Source organism: Colias eurytheme, chromosome 25 (genome assembly GCF_061535395.1).
Source record: "Colias eurytheme isolate Ceu_HAF_F1 chromosome 25, ilColEury1 Martin Lab GWU primary, whole genome shotgun sequence".
In the NCBI taxonomy this organism is placed as follows: Eukaryota; Metazoa; Arthropoda; class Insecta; order Lepidoptera; family Pieridae; genus Colias; species Colias eurytheme.
The window spans coordinates 4,535,512-4,552,005 of record NC_143004.1 but is presented as its reverse complement, the minus strand read 5'-3'; the positions used below and the strand labels follow the sequence as shown (position 1 = coordinate 4,552,005).

General features: G+C 32.9%; 3 protein-coding genes across 5 annotated transcripts; 1 reads left to right on the top strand and 2 right to left on the bottom strand.

The window, feature by feature from the left end:
• The first annotated feature begins 28 nt into the window (after window positions 1–28).
• On the top strand, window positions 29–2,252 carry LOC149897574 (dynein light chain roadblock-type 2-like). Its single transcript, XM_090116267.1, has 4 exons — window positions 29–113; window positions 182–260; window positions 370–470; window positions 1,766–2,252. Exons 1-4 carry the CDS (start codon window positions 111–113, stop codon window positions 1,874–1,876), a joined length of 294 nt encoding a protein of 97 aa, XP_089972393.1. The 5' UTR covers window positions 29–110; the 3' UTR covers window positions 1,877–2,252.
• A 1,911-nt stretch (window positions 2,253–4,163) lies between these two features.
• On the bottom strand, window positions 4,164–13,612 carry LOC149897573 (KH domain-containing, RNA-binding, signal transduction-associated protein 2-like). 3 transcript variants are annotated; one of them, XM_090116148.1, is made up of 9 exons: window positions 13,279–13,612; window positions 12,618–12,742; window positions 12,128–12,237; window positions 11,177–11,382; window positions 9,777–9,887; window positions 8,367–8,533; window positions 7,959–8,042; window positions 7,262–7,381; window positions 4,164–4,676 (listed from the first exon to the last, which is right to left on the bottom strand). In XM_090116148.1, exons 1-8 carry the CDS (start codon window positions 13,484–13,486, stop codon window positions 7,265–7,267), a joined length of 1,128 nt encoding a protein of 375 aa, XP_089972274.1. In that variant the 5' UTR covers window positions 13,487–13,612; the 3' UTR covers window positions 4,164–4,676; window positions 7,262–7,264. The 3 variants fall into 3 exon arrangements, with proteins under 3 accessions (XP_089972274.1, XP_089972275.1, XP_089972276.1); XM_090116149.1 differs by having other exon boundaries at window positions 7,266–7,381; XM_090116150.1 differs by lacking the exon at window positions 9,777–9,887 and having other exon boundaries at window positions 13,279–13,611.
• Window positions 13,613–14,458: 846 nt separating this feature from the next.
• Window positions 14,459–16,119, bottom strand: LOC149897572 (dynein light chain roadblock-type 1-like). The gene is made up of 4 exons (XM_090116133.1): window positions 16,063–16,119; window positions 15,711–15,798; window positions 14,779–14,879; window positions 14,459–14,593 (listed from the first exon to the last, which is right to left on the bottom strand). Exons 1-4 carry the CDS (start codon window positions 16,117–16,119, stop codon window positions 14,459–14,461), a joined length of 381 nt encoding a protein of 126 aa, XP_089972259.1.
• Window positions 16,120–16,494: the final 375 nt, after the last annotated feature.

Here is a 16,494-nt window from a genome sequence, read left to right as displayed (position 1 = left end):
ATTGTCATGAAGTCAGGAACTATCAATTAATGTGAATCGTACGAAGTGAGAGTTTCTGTCGAACATAGTTTTAAATAAATAAGAAAACAGTTGCAAATAAACACTGAAGCATGGTATGATAGTGTTTTAATTTTCGTGATATTTCACTTGAACCGTAAGTTAATTGTGTTTACTGTTACAGGCGACAGAAGTTGAAGAAACTATCAAACGAATCCAAGCCCATAAGGGTGTTATGGGTGTCGTCATCGTAAACCACGAAGGTTTGATCAATTTTTACTTGTTTCCATAGTGAATTTAACTTTTTTATAGCATGTACGTAGTTTCATTTTAAAAAGATTATCGTTTATCGAGTACAAACTTTTCTTACAGGAATTCCAATCAAGAGTTCTTTAGATAATGCCACATCTGTGTTGTACGCTGGTTTAATTGGTCAACTTACTGAAAAAGCAAGGAATGTCGTCCGTGAGATGGTAACTGATCAATAATTTTAACATTTTCATTTACAAATTATTTACACATACAGGTCTATCAATGTTTACAAACATCAGTCTTAAACTTTAGATTCTTTGTTACATTGATTTAACCCATATGATATTAAAAAATGGATAGAATTAAAGTAAAATATAAGATATGGATAATCAATTAGAGATCAATATAGGTTACAAATAAGACAATACTTTACAATTCTTTTGGCAACTTCATTGTCGTATACTTTTATTATATAAAAAATACTAGTGGTCCGCCCCAGCTTCGTCCGTGGTACCTACATGTTTAAACTATCCTATCTCTCAAGTTGGATCGAACTGCACATGGTGTGCGAATTTTATTATAATCGGTTAAGTGGTTTAGGAGTCCATTGAGGACAAACATTGTGACACGAGATTTATATATATTAAGATTGAATGTATTTTTATGATATGTATTTGATTTGTCTACACCTGGATTAGGATAAAAAATTACAAAAATGTCCATCCAGGCTGAGTTGCTAGTAGTTGATAGAAAGTGCAAAACTTATGTTTCATATTAGCATTCTTCATGTACATAAATACTTGTTAATTTCATTTTTATAAAGGTATATAAATTGAAATAAAGTCAAACAATGATGCTCTGAAGTCACACACTACTTATTTATTGGATAATAACTAATAGTTTTTTATGCATTCTCTTATGTTATACTAACTTTCACTTTCATTATTGCTTTAAAATTGTACTTATAATTATATTGTTAGAAGCAACATATTGTATACGTTTTTATCCATATGTAAGATATATTATGTTCTAAGAGTGCATTTTTTTGCATATTTTTAATAAAATCCATCCATTTGTACCCTTATGAAGTAATGTCTCTTAAAATAAGTCTATCAGTCTAGTAATAAAAAATTAGCTTCCAATTTTTGCCATATCCAATCTCTATGGTAACTTTGTAATAACTCAGATCTTTATTATAAATGATAATTATATTTTTTTAACAGCAACTGAAGTGTTTTACCTTTTTCATAGCTTTTGTACATTTTTATTTACATCCAAAACATACTCATGTTGTGTACTGTGTACTATATTAATTACTAGTTGTAATGGTTGTGTAGAAAAAAACAAAACTACATAGTAAGCTACAATACTGACAAGTATACTATGTACTAGTATCAGCAAAATCCGTACAGTGGTTCTGATCAGTTTTGTGTAAAAGAGCAACAAATCTACATCCATACATATTCGTAATTAGACTCACGTTTTATAAACTTTATGCATTCATTTTTCATTCCAGGATTCCACCAATGAGTTGACGTTTCTCAGAGTCAGAAGCCGAAGGCATGAGATACTCATCGCTCCAGATCGGGAGTTCATTCTCATTGTAATACAGAATACATCAGACTAGTCTACATTAATTTACTAGGATATAAGAAAAAGTTTTAGTTTATATAACTTATGACAGACGCTTTATAATCAGTTTCTTTAGCAGGTCATTAATTATCTGTCTGTATAGATGCAATAATTAAAAGTTAATTCAAAATATGGTAAACTTAGCAATAAATAGGTTTGTTCAAAAATATTGATATTGAGATTAGACAATTAGTCATTAAATTGTTTTCGTTAAATGAGGTTTGCACCAAACAATAGTTTACAAAATTGTATTTCATAATTGAAAAAAATGTATTAATCACTCAAAATGCAGCCTATTTAAAGTAAAATAATATTTAAGCTTAATTTTTTTGTTGGATAAGCATGTATTTATTAAATATTATATACTTAAATACAGTTTGTTTTATTCTATTTTGTATTCAAGTTGGGGTAACAAGTAGCCAAAACTTTGTTCATTCAAATCCGTTCAGTGGTTTTTGCATGCTATCATGTTACTTGATCAAGAAGCTTATGTGTATTGCTTCTTGTACTTGATGTTAATTTTGATAAAATTTTTATTATACAGGGTGTCCCACTGTTGGTATACTAAGCTCAAAGGAGGTTATAGTTCTGCATACGCTGAGTTCGTAAAAAATACTTATAAAATTCCAGACGCTCTTTTTTTTCAAATAGATGAATTCTTAAAACTATGTGTACACCCATAACAAGCAACCCGCCCAACTTTGCCACCCGCACGTGAGCTATCGTTTAAGATTATGTTTTCATAGTCAAAATACTCACATTAGCGAAGCGGTATATGCCGGCTGCGCGAAGCTAGAGAAGAAAACATGGATTTTCAGAAAAAATTTAGCCAACATTTTTTGATGTAATTTTGTTGTTTAAGTATTTTTTACGTGATCAGTGTATGCAAAACTACAAGTCCCTTCGCGCTTAGTATACCAATAGTGGGACACCCTGTATAAACATTAAACTCAAACTTCGCAATAATAGTTGTCGCCATGAAAGAAGTCCCCTGGCTAGGCTATTAAAAATTTGACAGGTAGCTGTCCACCTTATTGTAGCAAAAGGTCACGAGTTGCCATCCTTCCATTGGTCTGAACTCCGAACCCTACAAAAAAATATTCAAAGTATTACAATATCTATACATTGTAATACTGTGAAAATATTACTCGAGATTGGACTGTAATGCAGCGACATTATATTGTAACATTTAAATGTGCCTAGACACACCAATTACAAATTAAGACTATGGGTGCTAAAATCTGATAGAAAAGCTTTATATATAAAAGAATAATGCTGTTGTCCTCTTTAATTTATATACTTTTGCTTGAAATAAACAAGAATACCTAATATTGATACTCATCACAAACAATAAAACGGGAATTTCAATAACCCTTTTGACAGCTATTTTCTCAACTGATAATATTGGCAACATTATTTAAGGAGCAATGCGCAATTCGCAAATGGAACTCGGGACTTTCGTGGCGCGCACTCTATTACAAGTACGATACCTACCATAGAAGTGTCGGAAATAGAGGCCCTGTAACTGTAACGCATAGAAGCAAATGATTCTCAGGAAAGAAAAATAAGAAGGCAATCGTTTTTGTATGTTTTTTATTGAGGAAACAAGTAATTATACTGATGATCTAAAAAAAATATGCGTCACTTACCTTTTTCACTGCATTATTAGGGTAAATATAAATTATTTGAAATTAAGATGAACCCATTGGAGCTGCTGTAAAGTAAAGTTACTTTTCATTTTTATATGATTTTTTATCTTCTTTTTATATTTAAGTTTGTCATTGCCTCTATGTTCTTGTAACGAAAGCTTACATTTGAAAGATCAAAGGGCATTGTTTTTTTCATGTAAAAATGAGAAATTTATAATTCTATTATATTCTATTATATAGTATTGTTTCTTTGGTTGAAGAATATAATTTATAAGAAATATATATTTATAAGAAATATAAATTATATTTGAAAGAGTATAAAAATTGTTTTGCATCTCAGGACATAACATTTCTTTCTTCATATTATTTGAAATAGAACATTTTCATTAGGTAGGTACTATTTGTTGAATGATTAATTTCTATACCAGTTATCTAGACTAAGTATTTAATTCTCTATATAAAATATTTTATAAAAAGCATTTAAAATTTCTATTCTTGGTTTATTCATCATGATGCAATATTACGAATTCTTTAAAATTTCAATCAATGTTTAAAAATTATTAGCTTTTTACGTATACATATTTGATATAATAGGGAAAATTAGGTTCCAAATTAATATTAAAAATCCATATATTTCATATTTTAGAGTATTTATTTATTAAGTTCCACACAAGAATCATTATTACATCTAGGTTTTATTCAACATGTTTCAAAATAATGCAATGTCTATCATAATATTATGATTTGTCTTAATTGTGATCATGTTTTTATTTTATCATCAAAACATGTTGAAATTACGTTTTAACTATACTTTTACGATTACATTTAAAATATTTTTGTTCAATATTGAACGATTTAAGTCTACTTTTTTTTATTAATAATTATAAATGCGTCATGCGCTATTGATAATGATAAAAAGAGTTAAAAATACATTACTTAGTCACTTTGAAAAAGTATTCTTCATGGTCAATTAATAGTTTGGTTAGCTTTGATTTTATAATTTTTGTGTAAACTGCAATTTTGTTATCACACGATTTTTGCCTTTGTATTTGTCTTCTTTTTATGTGGTTCATATTATTTCCTTTATTGTAGCGAGTTGCATTTTTCATTCGGCATTTTTAGTGTGAGCGTTTCTTTAGAATAGGCCTGTAAATATTTTATTATTAAATTATACACCGGCTATTTTTTACATGAGCAAAATAAGCATTAAATTGTTTGAAATGAAACACAGATAATAAAGAACAGCAAAATAAAAATAAAAAAAATATGTCAAGACTGGCGTGACACAAATTTTTATGTACTGTTTTGCTTATGTAGTGTATAGGTGCTTTTTCACATGTCACGTTCGTCACTCTACTTATGTGTATTCTAGTGTGTTATATGTACTTACATTATGTACTGGTCAATTAGTGAGTAATGTCTAGAGATGAATATTATGTGCACACTAATTTTTGAGTGTAATTGTGTATAGTATGTTCCTAGGGCAGGCGGAAATTCGTACAATGACCTAACAGGGGTAACCGACCTTTGTGTAACCTGAGAACATTATTAAAGGGTGAAAGTGAAAACCTTTCTTTCAGTAACCTACATTACATAACACTTTGACTTTGACTTGATTATATCTAACTTACTTTGCAGTTAGCTGTAGGTATGACACAATTTACAACAAAAAAAATGTTAGACCACTTCTGCTCTTAGGTTCTAACTTCTAAGTGTTTTATTATAAAAATAATAATAAATATTTTAGTAACATCTTATGAAATTAGTGAATTATTTACTTTTAGTAATATAATCCGCACCGCATCCAGACATGTCAAAACAAGTTTGTTACCTCTGAACGACCGCGTCGCTCACCTCACCTTGTACCATGAAAAGCGGTACGCTGCGTAAACGATAAAGTAGTGTATGAAGAGCGATACCTCGTTTTATTTTGATGATAACATAATACTTCGTGTCATTGTACGAATTTCCGCCTGCCCTAGGAATTAGTGTCCGACCGAAACTGGTTTCCAGGCCGAAACCGAAACCGAAACCGAATGTTCGGCCGTGGCTTCAGTTTCGGCCGAAACCGAAACCGAAACTCACGTGGTCAAGTATGAAATTTCTAAAAATACTGAACTTTGGTGCATGTTACCTATGGTCCGGGAGCCAGCAGCAGATTTTATGACCAAGTTCCTCTCAAGCGGTAATTAGTAAAATGCATCAAAGTATAGTATTATGAAGCCTCGTGAACGTCAGCTGGAGCTCGGTTGGGGGGAAGAGCGGTTGTAGCCTCCCGTATCAGCTGACGGTTTTTCCACCAAGATACAGCCAGCTGACATATATATTTATCCACAGTTACATATAAGCTATCATCAGGTAAATTTTTGTTTGAGAGGAAATAACGGAAAATAAATTTTTCTTTAAATTTAACTTTCATGTTCGAGACACCAGCTGACGTATAATACACCATGTTGTAACCAGCTGACTATTTTTTTTCGTTGAGATATTGGGTTAGCTACAATTTGACAAATTTTTAGCTGAGAGGAAATGAATGAATGAATGTATTTTTTTTCCTATGTGCGTGGGAGGCTACAACCGCTCACCCCCCCAACCGAGCGCCAGCTGACGTTCACGAGGCTTTATAATACTATACTCTCATGCGTCTGACGAATTATCTCTTGAGAGGAAATAGTTAACCAAATTTGCACCTGGCTCCCTAACCACTATTATTTTGCCTTTATTAGGGCATGAAATGAAAACACAGTAAAGCGCGTCACACACGGTAGTATCTTAAGGTATCCGGTATCAGCGTTCTGACCATCATTTTTCTTTTTGTCATTGCGTACTAAGACCCCTGTAAAACCGCCATCCTGTTACAAATGACTCGAAACACTGATACAAAATTTCGGGAATCTTAACATAAAATATCATAGTATCTTCACCGTGTGTGACGCGCTTAATCATTTATCCATACTAATATTATAAATGCGAAAGTAACTCTGTCTGTCTGTCTGTTACTCAATCACGCCTTAACTACTGAACCAATTTGCATGAAATTTGGTATAGAGATATTTTGATACCCGAGAAAGGACATAGGATAGGTTTTATCCCGGAAATCCTACGGGAACGGGTTTTTCTTTGAAAAACGCGGGCGAAGCCGCGGGTGGAAAGCTAGTTTAATATAAAATAAAAAATAATATTTTTACAATATTAATTATTATTAACTATTACTTAATAATAACAATTTCAATTTTTTATTATTTTTTCAAATTAAGTTCTCAGTAAAATCAGTCATCTAAATCAAATCAGTAATTGTTACTGTTAACTTTAAATACTTTAATACTTTGGATTGGTACTTGTACTTAGAAGAATAATCAGTCTCTTTTAGGTACCTCTTATATAAAAATAATAATTATTAATTACTATTACACCCAGTTCCAATCTCAACATAGATCAAAAATTGTTTCTACCAGCGTGGGTCAAGTGTCAACCAACCAGCGTCCGTCAAAGCGTTGCCGAGGAAAACGAAGTTAGGCGAGCGTGAACGTGTGTGAGGTGTGTGAACTTAGTTCACTGAACTTGCGAAATAAGTTTCGGTTTCGGCAAAAGTTTCGGCCGATTTTGGCCGAAACCGAAACTGCGGCCGAAACTTGATTTTTGGCCGAAACTCGGCCGAAACCGAAACCGAAACCGAAAGTTCGGTCGGACACTACTAGGAATATACTACAGTGTTGTCACACGGCACGTACGCACTACTTGGGGCGCTGGTAGGGCGCGGGGCGCGGGAAGTGGCGCGCGGGCGTGGGCCCGGGGCCCGGCCGCCGCGTGCCGACCTCGCGCGACGAGTTCTTGTACTCGCGGGGCTCCTCCTGGTGAAGATAAGTATTACTAACTTAGTAGTATAAGTATTGACTTATATTTTTTCGGTGCAGTGCTTGAAGTATTCACTTCAGAAAATGTAAAATTAATATTTTCTAGTGTTTGATTTTACGCGAGTATTATACATTTACAAATTAAAGACTTTTTAACGGATTTTAAACGCGATTTATTCATTATATCATTTTCCCGACGTTTCGAACACTTTACAGCGAGCGTGGTCACGGGGAGACAGACAGTCTGGGGAAAATAATATCCATACTAATATTATAAATGCGAAAGTAACTCTGTGTGTCTGTCTGTTACTCAATCACGCCCGAACTACTGAACCAATTTGCATGAAATTTGGTATAGAAATATTTTGATACCAGAGAAAGGACATAGGATAGGTTTTATCCCGGAAATCCTACGGGAACGGGTTTTTCTCTGAAAACGCGGGCGAAGCCGCGGGCGGAAAGCTAGTAGTGTAATACTCGCGTAAAATCAAACACTAGAAAATATTAATTTTACATTTTCTGAAGTGAATACTTCAAGCACTGCACCGAAAAAGTATAAGTCAACGCTACATACCTTATAGTACTCCTCCTCATAGTAACGGTCAGGTGCGTTGCGCTCGTAGTAGTAGTCCGGTTCAGCCGCGCGAGGTGGCCTTGCCTTTATAAAACAATGAAATAAAATAAAGACACAAATAATTTACCTATATCAATTAAAATTTGTGCTATAAATAAATTATTCAGGCATTTGATATTAACACTGAACTAAAAGTTTTCAGTTTCGGTTCAAATCTTTGTTGAATGTTGTCTGTTAATGTACTAAATGTACCAATCGATCTAAACTTTTTGCATGTATTTGTATCACGAGCTTACAAACAATTTATTTATACAAATCGCAAATTAGGTAACTCACTATTTTCATATATAATTCAATTTACCGTTATTAACCAATCCCTCACAAAATATACACTGTTCAATAACATACCGGCGGCTCAGGCATCCCATAGGGATCGTCGTACCCATACGAGCTCGTCTCCATAGCGGAACGCGCCCTATCTAGTATACTGAACACCTTCGACTTGGCCGGTTGCATCGGCCGCGCGGGCGGCATGCGCGGCGGTGCAGGACGCGGCATCGGCGGTGGGGGAGCTCCTGGAAACGAAAAAAAAATAAAGGCATGGTAGTGCCGGCTGGTTGGAAAAACGAAAAAAAAATGATGTGTGCGTGTACTAGTGTACACACGTAAGAAGTGAAACTTCTTTATGACCTTATTTTTCAATAAATAATTTACTATATGCAACTTGACAGAAATACGTCGAATCACGCGTGGTATAAGAAAAAGATGGCGTGTAACGGAAAAATGTTACACAAATTTTTTTCCAACCCCGATAAAGAAGTTTCACTTCAATTATAATGGCGCGACAAAAGAGTGCTGGCTGGTTGGAAAAAATAAATAAACGGAAAAAGCGTGTGTGCCGAGCACACGTCATGTCAAAGTGGCTGCTGGGATAAATGATTGGTTCGAAAAAAAAAGTATGCGCTCGTTAATTAGGAAAATAAAGTTTAATTGTGTCTGGAGCGCTGGTGAACAAGAAACGAAAATGTGTCTTCTTTTCTACGGCAATTATTAGGGTGCTTTTGTACCAATAATGTGCGAGGATGTTTAGCGAAGAATGTGTATTGGTGGAAATGCATTCTAAGGAGCGTTTTGCAATTTTATAGTTGTGTGTCACATTTTTTAAGTTGTAAATTACATATCGGGTTTTGAAATTCGTTTCACTACGTGTGTACCTGTTACGTGGACGACATTGGCTGTTCACAATTTACACTACAGCACTTAATATACTAATTATATTATCCCTCTAGTTAACTGGTTTAGTTTATTATCAGATTTAAGAAGTCTATTATGAAAAAAAAATTAATAATTGCGGATTCTTTTGTTTTTATCTGAAGTCGCAGTAAAAGTACGCCGTTAAAACAAGTGTGATTTCATTTTTTTTGTAGTGCTCAGTGTCACATTAATTTGTCAAGTTGTTTACTAAAATTTCAAAAAATGTTAGTCATGTTATGTATTTAAAACCACTCAATGTTATAAATGATTACTACCCGACTGCGTGAGATGACTAGAATATTTACATTTATTTTGACTAACACTGAGTAAACGAATAAAAAAAAACAGCTTTTGCGTCGATCGAAACCATATTATTAAAATAAACAGTATCAAAACTTATAATGGGCATTCTTCACAATGTGCAGTGTTGGGCAAGTAGAGGCATTCATGATGTCTATCAACGATCATTTGTTGGGCCAACGCTGCCCATTGCGAAGTTCATTAAATACATATTCACGCAATCGAGTACTGTGTATGTCGTTTTCAATAAAGCACAAACCGAACCTTGCACAGGATCTTGATAGGATAGTGATCGTTTTGTGACCGTGCACGCATTGTAAACAATTGCCTTATTGTAGCCCGGCAATTGTAGCAGGGGGGCTCTACTTGCTGTATCTGATGACAAACAGGCCGTGTTAAGGCTGATTTACGCTTAATTTTACACATACAAAAAGTATAATCATATACTTTTTGTATGAAGTGATTTATGCCTGATCGTGTTTCTGATGGGGAACGGCGTTGAAATTTGTATGGATTGATTCATTTATTTTCCGGCAATGGCATGGTTTAGCGTGAATCATGCCTTTTCTATCCCATGGTGCTTGGAGAAGCGAATATTAGACTTGGGACGTTAGTTGAGGGTTGATAATTGAGTTGCTTATGTAAGTTTGAATGGATTGTTTTTCTTGTTTATGAGTGGGTTAAGCTTTTCCATGTTTAATAATTATGTCTCTTATCTTGTTGGACTATAATAGTTGTGGAATAGGCATTGCACTTTTATGGTTTGTAATTAACAATATTAATTTTATTTTCTACTGGTTGTGTAATCAAGAAATGAACATGTATAGTAGAAACATTAAAACGTTAATTTAGCAGATATGCCATAAAAGTCGAAAGTAAAAAAATATACCTATAAAATTTTAAATTATTCATGAGGACATGATATCATGTTGTGTGAGTCAGAATTAATATAATCATCTCTAATCATAAAAAAAAAACAGTGATTTAACTGTTAATAATTTGCAAAATGTTAACAACATATCCTGTGCAGTATTAAATTGAGATTAATAACTCAGGCCCCGGAATCACAGACACAATAGAAAATCTATTGTGTAGTGGTCCGATCGGGCCGTTCGGGGCTCAATGGGTTAAATGCAATGATTTTTCAAGCCTACTTTTCTGTATTAGTACTGTGTAATTATAATGTATAATGAATTGCAAATCTGTAGGTTTGGATATTCTTTTTACTGTTTTCTGCATTAGTGTATTTTAACAACATGCATGTGTAAACATGTTATTTTCAAATATCAGGTTATTTAGTTTACCTACCACTTTATTTGCTCATGCAAACACAAGTGATTCAAAAATTTTGGCACAAACAATAATTAGGAACTTGCTTTGTACCAAATTTTAAATTTAATTATGGTTTAAGTGTGAATCATGTAAATGTTTGTGTATTATAAATAACTAAAGTGAATATGCATGAAGGGTAAAAAACCAAAATGTTAAAAAAGCATCTTATTAGGAGGGAAATCTTCTATCCTAAAATATTATTATATTATTAACAATTCCTTCAGGAATTTACATAGCCAGCAGTGTCTGTCATAAGGCTGCGACTACAACATTCCTATTACATACATTTCTTAAAAAATGACACATACTCAAGACCAACAATATAAACTTACCTCTATCAATCATGTCCCTCATTTGATTGTGCCGCATCATATCATGTGAGTCCGGCAGTAAATATTTCTTAACTTCGGCTAATGCGTACGCGATTCTAGCGTGCGCTTCCGCGGGAGGGGCTAGTGCTGATATCTCTACATGTAATTCATCAGTTAGATGCGCGTATTTCGGTTCAAGCGAGTTGCGGAGCTCTTCCTCTTTTTGCCTGTGAAAATTATTATTAACGTGATAACGTTTTTAAAATCGTTTTAGTCGGGTGACATGTTCAGAAACTTGTGTCACACCAAAACCTCACGAGCGCGATCGCAGGTATAACGAGAGAGAGACGGACCGATCTCCCGTCTCATCTCGAACGCTGCCAACAATAATACGTTATCACGTAAACATCTCGATTGTAAACGTACTTTACAAACAACCAATTTTTTTCTTACTTCTTGCTTACATGTAACAGTGCGTTTAGACTAAACGAACATGGAGCTAGAGCAAGAGCATTCTTTCGTGATCTTTTAGTGTGAACGAAAACTCGTATTCAGGGTTGTTCAGTATTAGAATTATTAGAACATTGCATAGAATCTTTTCGAATGCACTAAGAATAACGACATAATGCTCTACATTCGTTTACACTAAACGAATTTGACATAGTGGGGTTAAAATGAGCACTCGTGTGGTCTACTTAGACCGCACGAGTGCTGCATCGCAAACCGCCTACTGAATAATTCTACACTTATATAGGAACCATCGGTTTAGTACAGTGGTTAGTGCGTTATGAAACTTGGAATAATGTACTATTTGATTAGAAGACTGGAAAACAAAAAGTTCTCTAAGAAATGTTATCTTTGTTTTTTTTTCCAATTTTGGAGTAATGCCAAAAATATATGGTTTCTGATAGCTGCATGTAACACAAGTGTTTTATTAATAAGTAGTAAGTTTTAATAATATGTGTTTATTACCTGTCCCTCATGGATCCTCTGCCTAGAATAGCCATTTTGCACATGGTCTCTTCTTGTAATTGTTTCATTGTATTTCCCTTAGGTCCAAGGAGTTTACCCACAAAATTGAACTACAACAAAATAATTCTTTATGTATTTCTTATATATCAAGATTTTCATTAAATTTCGGAACTAAATGTTATTCTGAATATTATTTAATGCAATAAAGAAAATTTGGGTCATTCTTGATAACTCTGAATTATGAAGACTTCATATTAGTAATCTAGTTGTACATATTGTTGTAACAAAAAGCAAAGCCGCTTCCCAATCATTCCTAATATCTGTATACTTAGATTTTTTAAAATTTACAACAGATTATTATGCAGTTTTATTTAATAGGTATAGAGATTCAAGAGAAAGGTTTTAGTATAAAAATAATTTGTAAATTTTTATACAAAGCAAACAAAGGTGTGCACGGAAAGCTAGTAAATTATGAACCAAGAAATATTACCTTTGGATGTTCCTTGATAGGCACCAGCACTTTGACTGTAACCTTGATGGGTTTCTCACGGAAGACATCGAGATACTTGGTATCTCTGTTCGGGATTCTTCCGGCAGCTTGAACCTTCGTTACTTCTGTGAAAGAAGTGTACTGTTAGTAGATAATGTATCATGGAGTTGAGTTATTCTTATCTTTATAATTAGATCATTTTAATATAGATAACATGATTGTTTGTTTTAGGAATTGAGTGGTGTTATGATATTTAAATGTGTTATCAACAATATTTCCATGAAAAAAAATACACACAGAAATAATAATTAGAATTGGAAGATTAAATAACTTCACTAAGTGGTATTTCTTAAGATTGTTTAATATCATTTGTATGTGATTTAACTAAATAACCGTAAATACCACGTGGACATAATAAGAATACAAAAAGTTCTATATAATTACAGTTAGGTGAAGTGCAATGACCTACAGCATTACAACTAAAAAATATTTATTACATAATAATGAAAGCTGTTTTCGTAGTACTACAATCTAGAGATACATTAATTTAATGATACGTTTACAGTTTATTGCACTTAAAATAATAATGTTTAAAGAAATGAAGCGATTTGATACGAAAATGCCGCAGAGTTGAATTTACGTATTATACAATAGGACAAACCTTGGTCAATAAGTCTGGCTGAAACAGGGAATTTAGAATTGTTAAGTTTTATTTTCTCACTTAACAATTCTCGCATATATTCGCCGGCTTTTTCATTTAGTTTTGAAGTATCTTCGCCATCTTGTTCGTGTTCGTGATCATCTCCTTGAGGGCCTTGATTTGAATTCCTTTTGAAATCACTGCCATTCTTATCGTACTTGTCACCCATTTTACTTGATTGTAAAAATATGCTTAGTTTTAATTAATATACTCTTCAATAGAGAATATAGCTTGGAATAACAAACACACGCGTTGTCAAATCCAATGACCAAACCAATGACCATTCGACAATTTGGACGCGGACGCCACCATACAAATGGTGTTGCCAGAATCGATATTTCAATTAAATAATTGGTGACAGCCACAGAAATTCAACTGTCACAGATAAGTCACAGTTAGTACAGTTCTGTGGTACAGATGCTCTAAAGCCAAATGCTAAATTCAAAACTCCAGGCTAGTATACCTAGTAGGTATATAGGTAGTTACTAATTTCGTAAACGCTTTTTTATAATATTTCTTGATGTACGAGGATGGTTCTTTGGAAGAGAAAACGTAAAAGTATGTACCACGGGGCATGGGAGAAGTCGGGGCAGACCGCTAGTGATAGAATAATTGTTAAAAAAATTAAATGGAAAAATATAAATCAGTAATAAGACTTTTGTTTTATAATAATATTCTATAGATGAAAAAAAAAAAATAATATTCTATAGATGTACTTAATTCATATTGTTAAATTATGTGCTAGTTATCTGTACCGTTGGGTGCCTTTGGTTTGTATGTTCTTGGACTAATCAAATCAATCGAAATTAGTTTTTGAAGTAATTAATAATTTTATACTGTATAAAATTATTGAAATAGGTAAAAAAATTAATAACGAAAAATGTTTAATGTTATTTTTTTTCGTGTCGTGTAACTGTAAATGGAAGACACAGGCTCCTGAAAAACAGTTCTTACTATCTTAGGAGCCTGGGTCGCTCTAATTTGTAAAATGTTTTAAGTGGAATAAATGATTTATTTATTTATTTATTTGTTGGACTAAAAGTTCTATGAAGATCTTTATTTATATTTAAAATATTAAAAATCGTTTAACATTAATAAAACTATAGATTAAAATAACTTATTAGCACAATAGGTAATTAGTCTATCCATTTTTCTTTTGTTTTGATTTTATCCTTGAATGCTGCATAACCGTAATGCTGAATTCTTTGTGTGGAGCCGTCATTATTTCTATTTTCTTGGTATTTAGCCTCAATATGAGAACTTCATCGAATGGATCCTGTGAATAAAATAAATTTACATTTAATTCATTTATTTACCTACTTAATTCATTTTTACCTTAGATTTTTACCATAGATTTCTTTATAGGATTATGATTAGATTATTTACGTAGGTAACAATATTTCTTATTATAAGGTAAATATTTACATAGTATACCTAAAACTTATATTTAAATGAATTTACCAGCTCTTTGATGGCGGTTTGTGTCATAATACCCAGACGACGCATAGCAATGCCGTAGTTAGTTGCATTCATTAAATTTATATTTGTTAGAACTGGTTCTCCTGCAAAAAGGATTCATATAAATGACTAGCTTTACCCAAATTCAAAAGGTCTTAGCGTGATGATGCCTATAGCCTTTCTCGAATTCTACACCGAATAAATTTTTCAAATCGGACCAGTAGTTCCTGACATTAGCACGTTCAAACAAACAAACTCTTCAGCTTTATTAATAATATGTATTAAAGCATAGATATAACTACATAATAATATGTATTATCATTATGTACCCTATTACCGCATTCAACTATTACATACCCCATGCTTCAACGTAAAAATATTATCTACAGTCTACACGAAAAAGATACCTACGTGTGTATGGCGTGTATTTTCTTATCTACCTACATTAATTATTTAAAGTCATCAATTTCCCGTCTTTACTATAATTTGGACTCAGATAACGTTAATTTGAAATTTATTTGTAAGTTATACGATGTGAAGTAGGCGCTACGTATGTGTCAACCTTGATCTTTAACTTATTATTATCAATTACCCACAAAAATATTTTTATTTGTAGCGCCATTTTCTTTACAGCAAAAAGTAATGGTGTAGCAAGAGTGAAGCGTATCATTAATTAAATTAAAAATGTTCTTACTTATTTATTTTTAAAAATATAGAAATAAGCTAAACAGCACCAATTATTGGAAAAACAAGCAATCTAAGGAATAATGTATGTGTATAGTTTTTCTATTTAGCATCTAATACACAATTCGATATGATACATTCTATTCTAAATGTGTACCTAATGTCTTAAATCAGGAGTAACCAAAAATAAACTAATTAAATTCCAACAAAAACGTTATATCTGAATTTTTGTGCGTAGATTTATAGCTCACCCTCTTGATTTGTCATGACCACACCCTCTACTGATTCGTCCTCCATGATCCTGTCGACTATAGGGTTTATTTCATTTAAAGAGGCCGTCTGGAAATAATTTAACCTTTTTGGTCATTTTGTGACGTAATAGCTGAATGCCGTGGTTTCCCGCTCTTTTAAAAATAAAAACGCGCAATGTTCAACAATTTAGCGAGTCGGTTAGGAATCATGTAGCTAGGTAACTGTTCAAAATCGATCCATAGACTGTGCTTATTCTATCTTATATTGGTCTAAATACTAAGGAGAAAGTAAGATTGATGTAAATAATAATTAATATTATAGGTAGTTATGAACAACTTGTCAAGTTCTCACCGTTCGAACGAGCCATTCGTCTTGAAAATTCTTTAATAAGTTGGAAATTATTTTCATTTTAATTAATATTTAACGGTCTACCTGTAAGAAGTTGAAAACTTTTAATTAAGTTATCCATCCTATTAAAATTTAATCTGTTTCAAGATGTTTCTTATAAATAGGTAGGTACTTGAATAATATAGAAGATAGGATATACGGTACTATATTATATTAGCCGTGCCCCGCCGCGCGGTTTTACACGCAGTGCCCAGCTCCTGTTGGTCACAGCGTGATGATATAATATAGCCTTCCTCAATAATGGGATATCTAACACCGCAATAATTTTTCAAATCGGACCAGTAGTTCCTGAGATTAGCGCGTACAAACAAATAAAGTCTTCAGCTTTATAATATTAAGTATAGATGATATTCAGAATTATTGCCGTATCTAAAC